The sequence below is a fragment of the Trematomus bernacchii genome, unplaced genomic scaffold, assembly GCF_902827165.1.
Source record: "Trematomus bernacchii unplaced genomic scaffold, fTreBer1.1, whole genome shotgun sequence".
NCBI classification, from domain to species: domain Eukaryota; kingdom Metazoa; phylum Chordata; class Actinopteri; order Perciformes; family Nototheniidae; genus Trematomus; species Trematomus bernacchii.
In genome coordinates, this window is record NW_022987521.1 from 322,432 (window position 1) to 336,948 (window position 14,517).

General features: G+C 43.7%; 1 protein-coding gene across 7 annotated transcripts in view; it reads left to right on the plus strand.

The window, feature by feature from the left end:
- Positions 1–1,180: 1,180 nt before the first annotated feature.
- Positions 1,181–14,517, plus strand: part of LOC117472452 (girdin-like) — a 50,874-nt gene continuing 37,537 nt past the window's right edge. For 4 of the 7 annotated variants that reach the window (XM_034117635.1, XM_034117661.1, XM_034117713.1 and 1 more), the window contains exons 1-7: positions 1,181–1,425; positions 1,539–1,580; positions 1,767–1,801; positions 1,902–1,929; positions 2,108–2,149; positions 2,383–2,445; positions 11,187–11,249. In XM_034117635.1, the coding sequence (XP_033973526.1) occupies positions 1,188–1,425; positions 1,539–1,580; positions 1,767–1,801; positions 1,902–1,929; positions 2,108–2,149; positions 2,383–2,445; positions 11,187–11,249 (511 nt within the window). In that variant the 5' untranslated portion in view covers positions 1,181–1,187. Of the gene's footprint in view, positions 1,426–1,538; positions 1,581–1,766; positions 1,802–1,901; positions 1,930–2,107; positions 2,150–2,382; positions 2,446–6,804; positions 7,050–7,162; positions 7,205–7,678; positions 7,721–11,186; positions 11,250–14,517 lie in introns of those variants that run through there. The other 3 variants (XM_034117652.1, XM_034117644.1, XM_034117695.1) reach the window with 3 other exon arrangements.

Here is a 14,517-nt window from a genome sequence, read left to right on the forward strand (position 1 = left end):
TGACAAACATCATAAGTGTAATTCATGGCACAATTCAAACGGGATCCAAAGATAAGTTTTCTCTCTCCATTGACTTCAATGCATAATTTTTCCGAAATAAGGTCCCATGGACCGGAAGTAGATGGGCGTGACTTCGCCACTATATAGGCCTACTGGATATGTGGCCCTAAAGAATCTGCTCCATTATCTGTACCAAATGCACATTGATGCCACCAAATGACACAATAACAATAGAAAGTACTACAAATAAATAAATGGACATCTTAAAATATTAATATATACACAACATTTTTTTGTACAAATATCCAACCTTCAAATTCATATTTTAAATCAATATTGCTCTACACACTTGCTAAAGAAAATTTGTATGGTAATCTCAGTTCATAGGGCTGCGTGAGTATGGCCAACAGCATGTGAGTACATCTGTTACAACACGGGTCGGGTCGCTTGGCGGCACTCTCTGTGTACACACACTCACACACACACACACACACACACACACACACACACACACACACACACACACACACACACACACACACACACACACACACACACACACACACACACACACACACACACTCTCTGCACGTGCAGCGGAGTCCGGGCGATGCTGCTCCTCCAAGGAAGAGACACGTTCACTAAGCCCAAAAAAGTATATCCGGTCACTGAGATCTGCTATTTTAAAGTAAAGTCAACACATAGCGACCCTAAATAGTCTATATTAAGAACAAGACCATTTTTAACGTTTTTTTGTAAACATGACAAATGTGCGTGGGTGATGACGTCAGAGCATCGTCCTATGAGCCCCGGACAGCCCCGGCACAATTTAACCCCTCGACACTACATACAAATATGAACCTGAAAATGAGCAAAATATGTCCTCTTTAGTACAAGTCTAGGAAAACAACCCTTACACACTGAGAACAAAATACGGAAGAATGCAGTTTAGCCATTACATTTACTTTTGAAAGCATAATAAGCTATATTCAAGGACAACATTCAAGTTGTTGTTTCCTTTCAAATCAGGTTAATGTCCAAGGACGTTTGGGTGTTTTTCACATTTGTTATCAAAGACATCTGCTGGATTGTCACGTGCCTTGCCAGTGACCTGTTTAACGTGGATATAAAGACGGGAACAGAGCGAGACGTGTCACACTTCTCTGTCTGAACAGCGATATTTCAGAATGAGGAGAGCTGCAGTTTTTCCGGCGTTGCTGCTCTGTCTGCTCTGGACGGGGGCTCAGGGTGAGGATGGAGGGGGGACAGGGAAGAAAGAGGGGGAGCTTGATATCCAAGGAGCCCAGGATCAGAGCAGCAGTCAGACCCAGGTGAGCACTGACGTCTGGGCTGAGCTGAAGGAGCTCAGAGACATGGCCATCGAACACAGGATCAAGATCCAGAGTCTGGAGCAAGACAACACAGGTGACACAGCTGACATAAAACACACTGAGAGCCACGTCACGCTGCACTGATACAAGCAACCATCATCACTGACACTCTTCACTTTAAGGACTCATCTGTTGTTTTTAACCAAGCCACACAGGTCAGACTGACAGCCAGCGAGAGCAAGAATGCAGGTACATATTTACATATGCTGACTTATATGTTCATGTACAATAATGTTTGTGACAGAGCTCCACAGTGACATCTACAATAATACTATTTATCTGAATAAAGTGTCCCCACCACTTTTGAAAACAAAGTGACGCCTGTGCCAATGAGTGTGTGTTTTAATCCTAATTAAAAACCTAACATGTGTTCAGTTCTAGAGTCCAGGATGAGCTCCAGTGAGAAGGAGGTGGAGGAGCTCCAGAGAGAAGGAGGTGGAGGAGCTCCAGAGAGAAGGAGGTGGAGGAGCTCCAGAGAGAAGGAGGTGGAGGAGCTCCAGAGAGAAGGAGGTGGAGGAGCTCCAGAGAGAGATCACAGGTGAGAAACTATTATTAAAAAATAAAGATTGGCTGCTTTATGTAAAAAAACAGACGGTGAATTTAAAAGTGAGTAAAGAGAAGTAAATTATATGTTTAACAGAAATAGTACGAACATATTGATGAGATATTTTGTGGTTGTTTATCAGCTGTTAACCTGCTCTTTCTCTGTATTGCAGATCTCCTGGCTCGAGTCACAGCGAGTGAGAATAAGAGCACAGGTAGGAGTACAAAGTCATCAAAGAAGAAAAGGAGAAATGACTGATATAATTATATTTTTTTATAAAAACGTTGGATTTGTTTGCCGTTTTAAAGGCAACAAAATATTGCAGTGAATTTGAAAAGTGAATATTTAGTATGGTAGAACATTATTTTCACATAAGATCTGCAATAGTGAAATTGTAAATAAGAGACTATAACTTTATTTGACTAAAACAATGTTAAACTTGTTCAGCTTTAGAGTCCAGGATGAGCTCCAGTGAAAAGGAGGTGGAGGAGCTCCAGAGAGAGAACGCAGGTGAGAAACAGAAACTATAGAGTGGTGCAGGAATGAGTCCTAAAACCAGGAAGTGAGTCAGCATTTCACCACTTCCTGTTCCCTCGTCTCAGAGCCAATGGGATCTCTCCATAGGATTTTGGAAAATAGCTGTAAATAGGGTCTGTGGTTGAGACCAGAGATGGGGTCGTTACTAAAAAAAAGTAATATATTACACTACTTCGTTACTCTCTACATAAAGTAACTCGTTACTTTACTCGTTACTTTACTCATCACTTTACTCGCAGGGCCGGCCCGCCCCTCCCTACAGGCAGATCACGCAGACTGCTAAAGTTTCAAATGTTCTCTTTAGTTCAGTTTCCATTGTCGCATAAGACTGATCCAGATAGCTCTGACCATGGCTGTCCTCTGTCTCCTGCTATCTGTATTTTGCGCAGTATATCTCTGAACGATGCGATGGTGATTCCACTGTGCAAATGGGCAACATTACCTCTACTATGAAGGATGCTACAAGCCTGTCCATCTCTGCTTTGGTTACCGGTCCTCCAAATTCTAATTTTTGCTGCTTCGGAGTCGGCGGCTGCGCACTCACAACATCCTCACTCTGGGTTCGGGGGTCCTTAGCTATTAGCTTCACCTTAGCATGTGTTCTTTGCAGGTGTTTGTTGAGGTTTGACGTGGTGTTTACAGCAGTGGATAACAGCTTCTGGCCTGGACACAGTTTGCACCTCACCGTCACATTCCTGTCTATTCTTCGGACGAACTCAAAATAATGGGCATACCTCCAGCCCTCGAAAGTTATCGCTGACTCAGCCATGTTTATGCAGCACTGCAGGTGGAGATGTGGACGCGCAAGTCGCGCAGATTACGTACATATAAACCTGCGGCGGAAACCCCTCTTGTCTGTCAGTGTGATTATGACTGATTTTATAAAAGTAACGAAGTAACGCGTGTCGGGGCAATGTTAGTAACTGTAGTGTGATTACTGAATTATAAAAGTAACGCGTTACACTACTCCGTTACCGACAAAAGTAATATTATTACAGTAACGTGTTACAAAGTAACGCGTTACACCCAACTCTGGTCGAGACACATTGAAGAGACGGATCACGTTTTGTTCTACGACATTAAATCCATCAGCAGTGACCCCACTGGTGATTTCTGAAGAGTTGACGTGTCTGAAAAACGATGGTTGTTACCAAGTGGCTGAATAGGACTACAGAAGTCGTGGAGGACGTTGTACGTCATTACGCCGAACACGTAAACACTCCTCTAAGTTTGTTTGCCCTGTTCTGCTTGAAAGCAAGTACCTGCCTCCTGCAGACTGTTCAAACAAAAGCTTCAACTTGTACCATTTAGAATCTGTATGTTTGAGTATGGATCTTAAGTTGGCGTGACGTTGAAGTCGTGCTGCTGGACTCGGCTGTAGTTCCTTTATAGCATAACGTTAGCATTTTGCTTCTGGAGATTAGATTTATGATTAGAACATTATAAAAGTAGGCTAGACAAAACGTGCATTTATCAAACAGGCTCGTTTTCCACAGACCTTATTTCCAGCTATTTTCCTAAATCCTATGGAGAAATCCCGTTGCTTTTTTGTCGAGGGAACCAGCAGCTTACTTCAGGGTAAATACGTCATCCCTGCACCTCTCTATTATGAAGAGTGAAAATGTTATTTAATGAAAGGAACTGATATACTGAGGAGAATATTAAATATCAATCTCTGCTGACTATCAGAATCCAAACCACTGACTTTCTTAGTTTAATAGACAGTTTGTGAATGAGTTCTCATCTCTGTGTGCTTCCTCCTCTTTCTCACAGACCGTCCTCAGGTGGCGTTCTCAGCCGGTCTCACTGATGCAGGATCAGTCGGACCCTTCAACACTTCAATCACACTGAAGTACAGTAAAGTCTTCACCAATATCGGCCAGGCCTACAGCCCAACTACAGGTACTACACACACACACACACACACACACACACACACACACACACACACACACACACACACACACACACACACACACACACACACGCGCACACACACACACACACACACACACACACACACACACACACACACATACACACACACACACACACACACACACACACACACACACACACACACACACACACACACACACACACACACACACACACGCGCACACACACACACACACACACACACACACACACACATACACACACACACACACACACACACACACACACACACACACACACACACACACACACACACACACACACACACACACACACACACACACACACACGTGACTGTACGTTTTCTTAAGAGTTTTCTTAATGACACCATTAAAACATCTCTTAGTGTTCCTACAGTTGATCATGGTAGAAAGTAGAACCAAGTCAAGAGCTCCTACGTGTTCCTTATTAAAAAACCCGTCCTTTACGGGCCGTCTCCACAGCAGCGTTAAAAAATCTTGAAACGCTTCTGCCCATTCACTTTGAATGGGGTGACGTCACTTTGCCTCACTTTTCGCCGAAATGCATTGTGGGCAGGCGAGCGGAGATTCTCAGGATTTTCAGGATTCAAAGTTGAACAATGTTCAACTTTTGAAGCTGAGGTGGAAGCGGCAGCCAATCAAATCCCGTGTACGCAAATCTGACCGTTCAAGCTCTAGCCAATCAAACCGCGTGTATGCTGGGAGTGACATACCGCAGGTCATTTCCTCATATTCCAAAAAATGGAGGAGAAATTAGCGGTAGGGAATCAATCACCCGGTGCTTTATGACCAGACCCTATTTACCTACCGGGATACAAACCGGAGGAGCCAGGCATGGAGGGAGGTGGCAGAGACTGTGGTAGCTTTTCGCCCGTTTGGGGAGTTTATATCCAGTTTACTTCGGGCTTTTTTGCTTCGTATGTCGGGGGCGGGAGATTCATGTGATTGGTTGTTGGTGCCTTGCTTGCAAAAAATCCCCAAGCTTCAGATACGCCCACCTCCAAGATTTTTTTAACGCTGCTGTGGAGACGGTCCGTAAGTCCTGCTGAAGCTCCAGAAACAATCTCCCCTCACTGACCTTCTCCTCTGATGCAGGTATCTTCACAGCCCCCGTCAGAGGAGTCTACTACTTCAGATTCAACGTGTGGGAGGACCGCCGTTCATTTTGGACCGCTGTTGAACTCTTTCACAACGACCTGATAAAGATGGGGCTTTATGATTACAATGATGGCTCTGGCTATGTCTCTGCGTCTAACTCAATGGTTCTTCAGCTGGAGAAGGGAGATGTTGTCTACATCGTTCTGCCCCCCAGCTACGCCGTTTGGGATGATGCTTTGAATCGCATGATTTTCAGTGGATTTCTTCTCTTTCCTCAGTGAAGCCCACTGTAAAACACCCACTGCATTACGTTTCAACATTACATATTAATAAAGAAGTGAGTTGACTCAATTTATATAATTGTTTGTGTTTATTTTTGCTTGGTTACATGAACAAGAGGCATTCATTACCATAACAACGTTTTCTACGGACACTATAAGAGAAACACTTTAGCAGTGCTGTTGTTGTCCAAACCCTCTAAACTGAGACCAAGTGAAGACCAAAGAGCTCTCCAGTCTGTGCCCTGACGACAGAAGTGAGACCCCACCCTGCATGACACAGATATGAAACATATATAACATTAAAAACAGAGACACTCCTCAAAATGATCTGTCATATCCACAATCCCAGAAAAACTCAAATGTCTTCATTCACCTGGTTGCTTGCCATATATGCTTCCAGTATATGTTTGTGTATGAATGTTATATGAGAAATGTAAAACAGAGTTGACTTGTATGTCCGGGAATCTTCCTTTCTTTTCTGACCTCTTTGTCAGAGACAGAAACTCATCAAAATGAGGTTGATTCTGAGACCAGACCTTCAAAAAGGGTTCTTGTGACCAAGACAAACTCAAGTCCCAAAAACTCTGCATTAAAGTGTTAATAAATACAAAAAGACGTCATATTTTCTTTTACAAAGCATGACTATATTATTTGAATCCATCCAAGCTAAAATCCAGTCTGTTAACATGTTAAATGTGCACAGAAGTGTTCTCACATCAGTATTGTACTTAATTAGCTTTAATAGGGATAGCTTGGTTTAATACAAGTTTGAGAAAAATAAACACACTGAGAAAAAATATGAAAGAATGCAGCTTAGCCATTAAATAAGTTACTTTTGAAAGCTTACATAATGAGATATATTCAAGGACAACATTTAAGTTGACTTTTTTTTCACATGTGTTATCAAAGACATCTGCTGGATTGTCACGTGCCTCGTCAGTGACCTGTTTAACGTGGATATAAAGACGGGGACAGAGCGAGACGTGTCACACTTCTCTGTCTGAACAGCGATATTTCAGAATGAGGAGAGCTGCAGTTTTTCCGGCGTTGCTGCTCTGTCTGCTCTGGACGGGGGCTCAGGGTGAGGATGGAGGGGGGACAGGGAAGAAAGAGGGGGAGCTTGATATCCAAGGAGCCCAGGATCAGAGCAGCAGTCAGACCCAGGTGAGCACTGACGTCTGGGCTGAGCTGAAGGAGCTCAGAGACATGGCCATCGAACACAGGATCAAGATCCAGAGTCTGGAGCAAGACAACACAGGTGACACAGCTGACATAAAACACACTGAGAGCCACGTCACGCTGCACTGATACAAGCAACCATCATCACTGACACTCTTCACTTTAAGGACTCATCTGTTGTTTTTAACCAAGCCACACAGGTCAGACTGACAGCCAGCGAGAGCAAGAATGCAGGTAAATATTTACATATGCTGACTTATATGTTCATGTACAATAATGTTTGTGACAGAGCTCCACAGTGACATCTACAATAATACTATTTATCTGAATAAAGTGTCCCCACCACTTTTGAAAACAAAGTGACGCCTGTGCCAATGAGTGTGTGTTTTAATCCTAATTAAAAACCTAACATGTGTTCAGTTCTAGAGTCCAGGATGAGCTCCAGTGAGAAGGAGGTGGAGGAGCTCCAGAGAGAAGGAGGTGGAGGAGCTCCAGAGAGAAGGAGGTGGAGGAGCTCCAGAGAGAGAACACAGGTGAGAAACAGAAACATCATAAAAAGGGAAATGTTGTGAATATTAAGATACAAAGACATGTTTTTGTGTAAAATACAAAAGTGAGAAAAGAGAGGTGAACAGAATCAGATGAACATACTGATAAGATATCACGTGTGGTTGTTTGTCAGATAATGAGCTGCTTTGTGTATTGCAGATCTCCTGGCTCGAGTCACAGCGAGTGAGAATAAGAGCACAGGTAGGAGTACAAAGTAATCAAAGAAGAAATGGAGAAAATACAAAGTTGTTGTTTTTTTCATAAAAACTGTAAATGTGTTCCCATTTTTAAAAGGCAAAAAGCGGTCTAGACAACATTCAAGGTTCAAGGTTCAAGGTTCAAGGTTCTTTATTGTCAATCTGACATAGCTACAGAGTAATTATGCAGTTGAAAATCTTATGTCACAGGCTTCTCCAACAATGCAACATAATAACATAATAACAATAAGAGCATGAGCAATACAAAAATAATAATAGTTATAAAAATGAAATAAAGTTATGATGTGGAATAGTGCAGTATGAGTCTATATACAAGTTATTGGAATGATATATATATATTAGGTATTAGATACATACTACTGAGTAGCAGTTGAATGTTTGAAGTTGTTTCAACAGTTCAATTTTTTAACAGTCTCACTGCCCGCGGGAAGAAACTGTCTCCGAATCTTCTTGTCCTTGCCAGGATGCTGCGGTAACGTCTGCCAGACGGCAACAGAAAGAACAGTTTGTGGCTGGGGTGATGGGGGTCTTTGATAATCCGTAGTGATTTCTTCCTGAGCCGCTGGGAGTAAAGGTCCTCCATGGATGGCAGCTCCGTCCTGGTGATGTGCTGTGCAGTTTTCACCACCCTCTGTAAAGCCTTACGATCGAGGTCGGTGCAGCTGCCGTACCAGGCCGTCATGCTGCCAGTGAGGATACTCTCTATCGTGCACCTGTAGAAGTTGCAGAGTATCCTGGAATCCATTTTGAACCTCCTCAACCTGCGGAGGAAGAAGAGCCGCTGTCGAGCTTTCTTGGTGATGGTGGTGGTGTGAAGAGACCATGTCAGGTCCTCAGTGATGTGGACCCCAAGGAACCTGAAGCTTTTGACTCTCTCCACCGTAGTCCCATTGATGGCGATGGGGGCGTGTCCCTCTCCCTGCTGCTTCCTGTAGTCCACAATCAGCTCCTTTGTTTTGCTGATGTTGAGATGGAGGTTGTTCTCCTGGCACCAAGATGTCAGGTTTTCGACCTCCTCTCTGTATGCCGTCTCGTCATCGTCTGTGATCTGGCCGATGACGGTCGTGTCATCAGCAAACTTCACGATGGTGTTGGAGCTGTGTGTGGCCACGCAGTCGTGGGTGAACAGGGAGTAGAGGAGAGGGCTGAGCACGCAGCCTTGAGGGGCACCGGTGTTGAGGATCAGGGTGGAGGATGTGATATTTCCCACCCGCACTGCCTGGGGCCTGCCCGTCAGGAAGTTCAGGATCCAGTCGCAGAGGGCGCTGTTGAGCCCGAGGTCTCTGAGCTTGATGGCCAGCTTGGAGGGCACAATGGTGTTGAATGCTGAACTGTAGTCAATGAACAGCATTCTCACATATGTGTTCCTGTTCTTCGGGTCCAGGTGTGAGAGGGCAGTGTGGAGGGTGAGGGCTATGGCGTCGTCTGTGGACCTGTTTGCTCTGTAGGCAAACTGCAGGGGGTCCAGAGATTCAGGGAGGGAGGAGGTGATGAATAATTTGACTAACCGCTCAAAGCACTTCATTATGATGGAGGTGAGTGCTACTGGGCGGTAGTCGTTGGGGCAGGTGATGATTGTCTTTTTGGGGACAGGAATGATGGTGGAGTGTTTAAGACATGTGGGGACTACAGACTGCAGCAGGGACCTGTTGAAGATGTCTGTGAACACCTCTGCCAGCTGAACTGCACACACCCTGAGAACACGGCCAGGGATGCCATCAGGTCCAGGAGCCTTGTGTGGGTTAACCCTTTTAAAGGATTTACACACATCTGCCCTATTTAAAACAAAAGGGCAGTGTAGCTCCTGGTCCCTCTGTACCTCCACAGCCTGGCTGCTCTCAAAGCGTGCAAAAAAACTGTTTAGCTCATCTGGGAGAGATGCGCACGCAGACACTCCCGCAGCACCCCCCGCTGCTCCTTTGTAGTCAGTCATTGTCCTTAGTCCCGCCCACATATTCCTAGTGTTACAGCCTTTGAAGTCAGATTCCACCTTCTCTTTGTACTGTCTCTTTGCATTTTTTATTGCTCTCCGGAGATCATACCTAGACTTCCTGTACTCCTCCAAATCTCCCGCTGTGTGCGCGAGAGTGCGCGCTTTCAGTTTGCCGCGCACCTCACCGTTTACCCAGGGCTTTTGATTTGGGAATGTCCGTACAGAAACCTTCGGTACCACGTCATCGATGCATTTCCCAATGTAGCAGATGACAGTGTCCGTGTGTGTGTTGATGTTATTGTCCTCAAACACACTCCAATCCGTAGATGCAAAGCAATCCTGCAGTGCTGAATCTGACTCCTCGCTCCATCGTTGTACTGTCCTTGTTATCGGTCTGTCCCTTTTAAGTTTCTGCTTGTAAGCAGGCAACAACAGTAGTGAGATATGGTCTGATTTGCCGAAGGGAGGGCGAGGGAGAGCCTTATATCCATTCCGGAAAGGGGAATAAACATGGTCCAGTATGTTTCCCCCGCGCGTCGGGAAGTTGATGTGTTGGTAATATTTTGGCAAAACCTTCTTCATGTTGGCGGTGTTGAAATCTCCGGCCACAACGAACGCCGCATCTGGCCGTGAAGTCTCGGTTTTATCAATAAACCCAAACAGCTGATCGAGTGCCGTGTTGTTGTCGGCGAGTGGCTGCGGCGGGATATACACTGCTGTTATCACAACAGATGTGAATTCCCTCGGCAGATGGAAGGCCCGACATGAGATCATGAGGTGCTCTAGCTGTGCGGAACAGTCCGATGAAATAATCTTCACATCTGAGCACCAGTTGTTGTTAGTCATTACACACACACCGCCTCCCTTACTTTTCCCCGAGTTTGCAGTCCGGTCCTGACGAAAAATAGAGAATCCGTCAGGGACAATAGCGGAGTCCGGGATAGCGGGGTTGAGCCAAGTCTCAGTGAGAATTAACACATTACAGTTCTTAATGTCCCGTTGAAAAGCAATCCGGCTTCTGAGTTCATCTAGCTTATTTTCAATGGATTGAACATTAGCCAGAAGAATACTCGGAAGAGGGGGCCGATTCTCACGTTTTCTCAGTCTGACCAGCAACCCGGCCCGGCATCCCCGCTTTGTCTTCTTCTTGCGTCTCTCAGGTAGAACAGCAACAGGTAGCCATGGTGAATCTCCATTGTCTGTCGGAGGGTTAATATTGTCCACGAAGTTTCGCAATTGGAAAAGTTCCTCTCTGCTATATTGTATGACAGAGTAGGTGCGAACCATGTTAAAAGTAAAACGGCAAAAGTAAAAGAAATATGTACAAAATACGAAAATGGGCAAAGTTGGAGAGGAGCACAAAGACGATGCGGCCATCTTCACCGGCGCATAACATTTGAAAGTGAACATTTTAGTATTGTAGAAACATTCTTGAATACGCGGTTTGTAAAAATGACAAAAACTGAAGACAAATGTTGACCATCATTTATTTTTTACAATTTTTAAATGTGTTCAGTTCTAGAGACCAGGATGAGCTCCAGTGAGAAGGAGGTGGAGGAGCTCCAGAGAGAGAACGCAGGTAAGCTATCTGAGTTAACCCGTATGTCAGGGGTAGGCAAGTAAGTTTGGCCGTGGGCCAATTTTTTGCTGAGCCACAAGATGGCGGGCCAGAACATAATCAAAGCCTAATTCAAGGAATTGATTTTGGTAAGAGGGCGCAGCGCCCCTGTTCCCCGGTTCAGAAAAAACTCTGATATCGCTGATAACCCTCCCCATCAACACTCTGATGCGCAGTCAGATCCGCTGATTGGTTCACTGATGATATAGGCGCCCAATCCAGAGCCTCTGGATAGACCCGCCCAAAGGGAGGCTCGTCGTCTCTAGCCCCATTTCAGTCCCATGTTAAAAGTCAGGGCTATTATCTGTATTTTAACAGACTTATCTTTTAAATTGAGGTGTATTTATTGTTCTCTTCAAAGTTTATTTTTTTCTGAAATTTTAGGGAGGATGGTCCTCCCTTTCTTCAATGGACGAGCCTCATACAAGTATTTTACTCAAACTCAATGTATTTAATAGTTAAAGGGGACCTATCATGCTAAATGCACTTTTGTACGTCTTTTATACATGAATATGTGTCCCCGGTGTTCCAGGGAACTCACCAAGTGTCAGAAAACACTACCCTCTCTATTTTCCTCCATACCCAAATCTCTAAAAAAGGGGCTGCAACGGATCTGATAAAAACTGATCCAGATTTGAACACTGTCCTGACGTCAGGACGGTGGCGCTACGGCTATTGGGCCAACTCTCCACCTATCAGGGGAATGTGGGGTTGGGCCACGGCCGGCCATTGCCGCTCGAAAGCGCTGGAGACGCTGTAGTACATGTGCCAGGCCTGTAAGTGGCGCTGTAGTCTGCCACAAAAGCAGCGAAGAAGACTTCCCGCGCATGGTTGCCATGGTTACCCTTCTGTTTATTCTCCGCTGTGGCTTTTGTTCTCCCTCCCCGAGGCAAGCACTGTAATTCTCTCCGTTTAGTCCACCAGCAGATGACAAACACCCACCTCTCCGCCTCTTCCAAGGAACGAGGGGACCGTGCGGCAGAGTTTCAGTTAGGTTTTCTTTCGCCGGTCAAGATGTCCGTTAAAGTTAAAATCTTCCGGACAGAACTAGAAAAATAACAAAAAATATAGTAAAACAACAGTATTTACAAAGAAATTGAATACAAATCGGCAAAAACAAACTGATATTGTTGTATATTGTGTGCATTAATGTATATTAAAAACACTCAGGGATGTGAACGGGAGAACTTGTACTTTAACCTATAGGCTACTTGGAATATTTTATGAATTGTAAGGTGTCCTTGGGTGCTTTGAAACATAATTAGTTATTATTATTAATTATGTTTCAGACAACAATGTCCAATGAACATATAGGCATGATTTCACATGTCCCAACCACTTTTTCAACGTATAACTTATAAATGTTCTGAGAAATAGCGTGTACACTTGTTTAGTGTCATGATCTGCAATTTGGACATGTCAGTAAACCTTTCATATCAAATGTGCTGCAGCAGGGCGCGGGCACTTTAAAAGAAGTAAACTATAAATAATTCCTCCTTACTCCACTGACGCTAAAATTACTAAAAATAATGACGATGTTTGCCTGAAGTAAATGTTGTCTTTTTGCTTTATTTTCTTGTCAGAGAGTACCAGAATGCGTAGTTTACATGTTTACACTTTTTGAAATTACCAATTATTTAAAAGTACTACTTGTAGATGTTCTGAAAAATAGCGCGTGCAAAGAGCTGTTGGTAGCCTACTACTTTACCATAAGACTAAGCCTTATAGCCTATTGGCTACTTAGCGAGAATCAACTCAGTGAGCAACAGATACCAAGGATGCTGGCGGATGAAGAAGACGAAGTAAGCAAGGTAGCCAATATAAGACTTGGCAGTACAGATAAATATGGGCTCACTATTTGGCAAGCATCCGGTCACAGTTGCCCTGTTTATCATGTCTTATAAAAGCTTATTAATGATTTATAAAGTGTTCACAACCTAATTAATAAGTGAATTACAAACTATTCGTAAACACTTTAGTATTGTAAAGTGGTACCGAAATGTTATAAACAAGAACCCTGGTTTAGTTTCAAGATCTGCAATTTGGACATGCTAGTAAACTCTTAATATAAAATGTAAAAACTTGCAAATTAATTTGGATATAAGAGACGTCGTAGCTAGCAAGATAACTTTAGCATTTATTAATAACTTGGGACTTGTTGGAGTTTTACTTATGGTGAATAATCCGTGTATCTACCGTCCAATTGTTTTTCTTTATTAAACAAGTAAACGGAAGAGCGTCTGAGAGGCGTTTTTGCTTTTTACCTTACTAAATGGTCTAATGGTCCTTGGAGCGAGGGGCGGGGCGAAACTCACGGAAGTGATTTGAAAACAAAAGCACTCGTTTGCTTGGAACGGTGATAATATTATAAACAAGGGGAAACGAGGTGAATTTAGCGATCACAACGAAAACGGCCAAGACACACATTGAGCCCAGAAAATGAATGTTATTAAGGGCTGTAAATATAATAAGCCTGTGTCTAAAATGGACAACATTGTTAGGAGATTTAAACTATACAGCGATTCTGCTCTGCGGTCACTCAGCCGTCTCTCTCTTTTTTCAATTCAGCTGCTCTTCATTTTTTGTCCTGCTATATTTGATGATCGATACAAATATTTGTTATCATAAGTTCTTAATAAAACTGACACTGTTGGACTCGGTACTAGTTTGACTGCTACCAGAAATAAAATGATCACTTTTACTGTGTACTTTGTGAGTAATCCTCTGTCAGAGTCCCCTCCATAGGAGGCTACATAATGCATGTTTTCTGCTATCTTTGAGGAATGATACAAATAAAATGTTACCATTAGTTCTTAATGATATTCATACTGTTTGACTGCGTATTAGTTAGCCTGCTACCAATGTAACGTCCGAGGTGTTAAGGCTTCAAGAATACTTCTGTGTAACAAAAACTCAGGAACTTAGTACTTTTTGGAGCGTCACAGATAGCGTCTCCGTTTATTAATCGTCGAGTCACACCCAAGCGGCAAACTCTGGGGAAGAGCCGGGACGCCAATACGGAAGTGCCACAAACTGCAGTTCATATATTGGCCGATAGGCGATGACTGCAGAAAGGAGCAATTTCCATAGACCCCCATGTTAAAATGCCCAATTTCACAGCAGAAAAAAAACGTTTCTAGCCCTGGATGCAATAAATATTATTATGTATATAGTTAGATTCCACCTTCATGATTATGAATCTGTGAGTGAATTGTTTTCTAACATGACC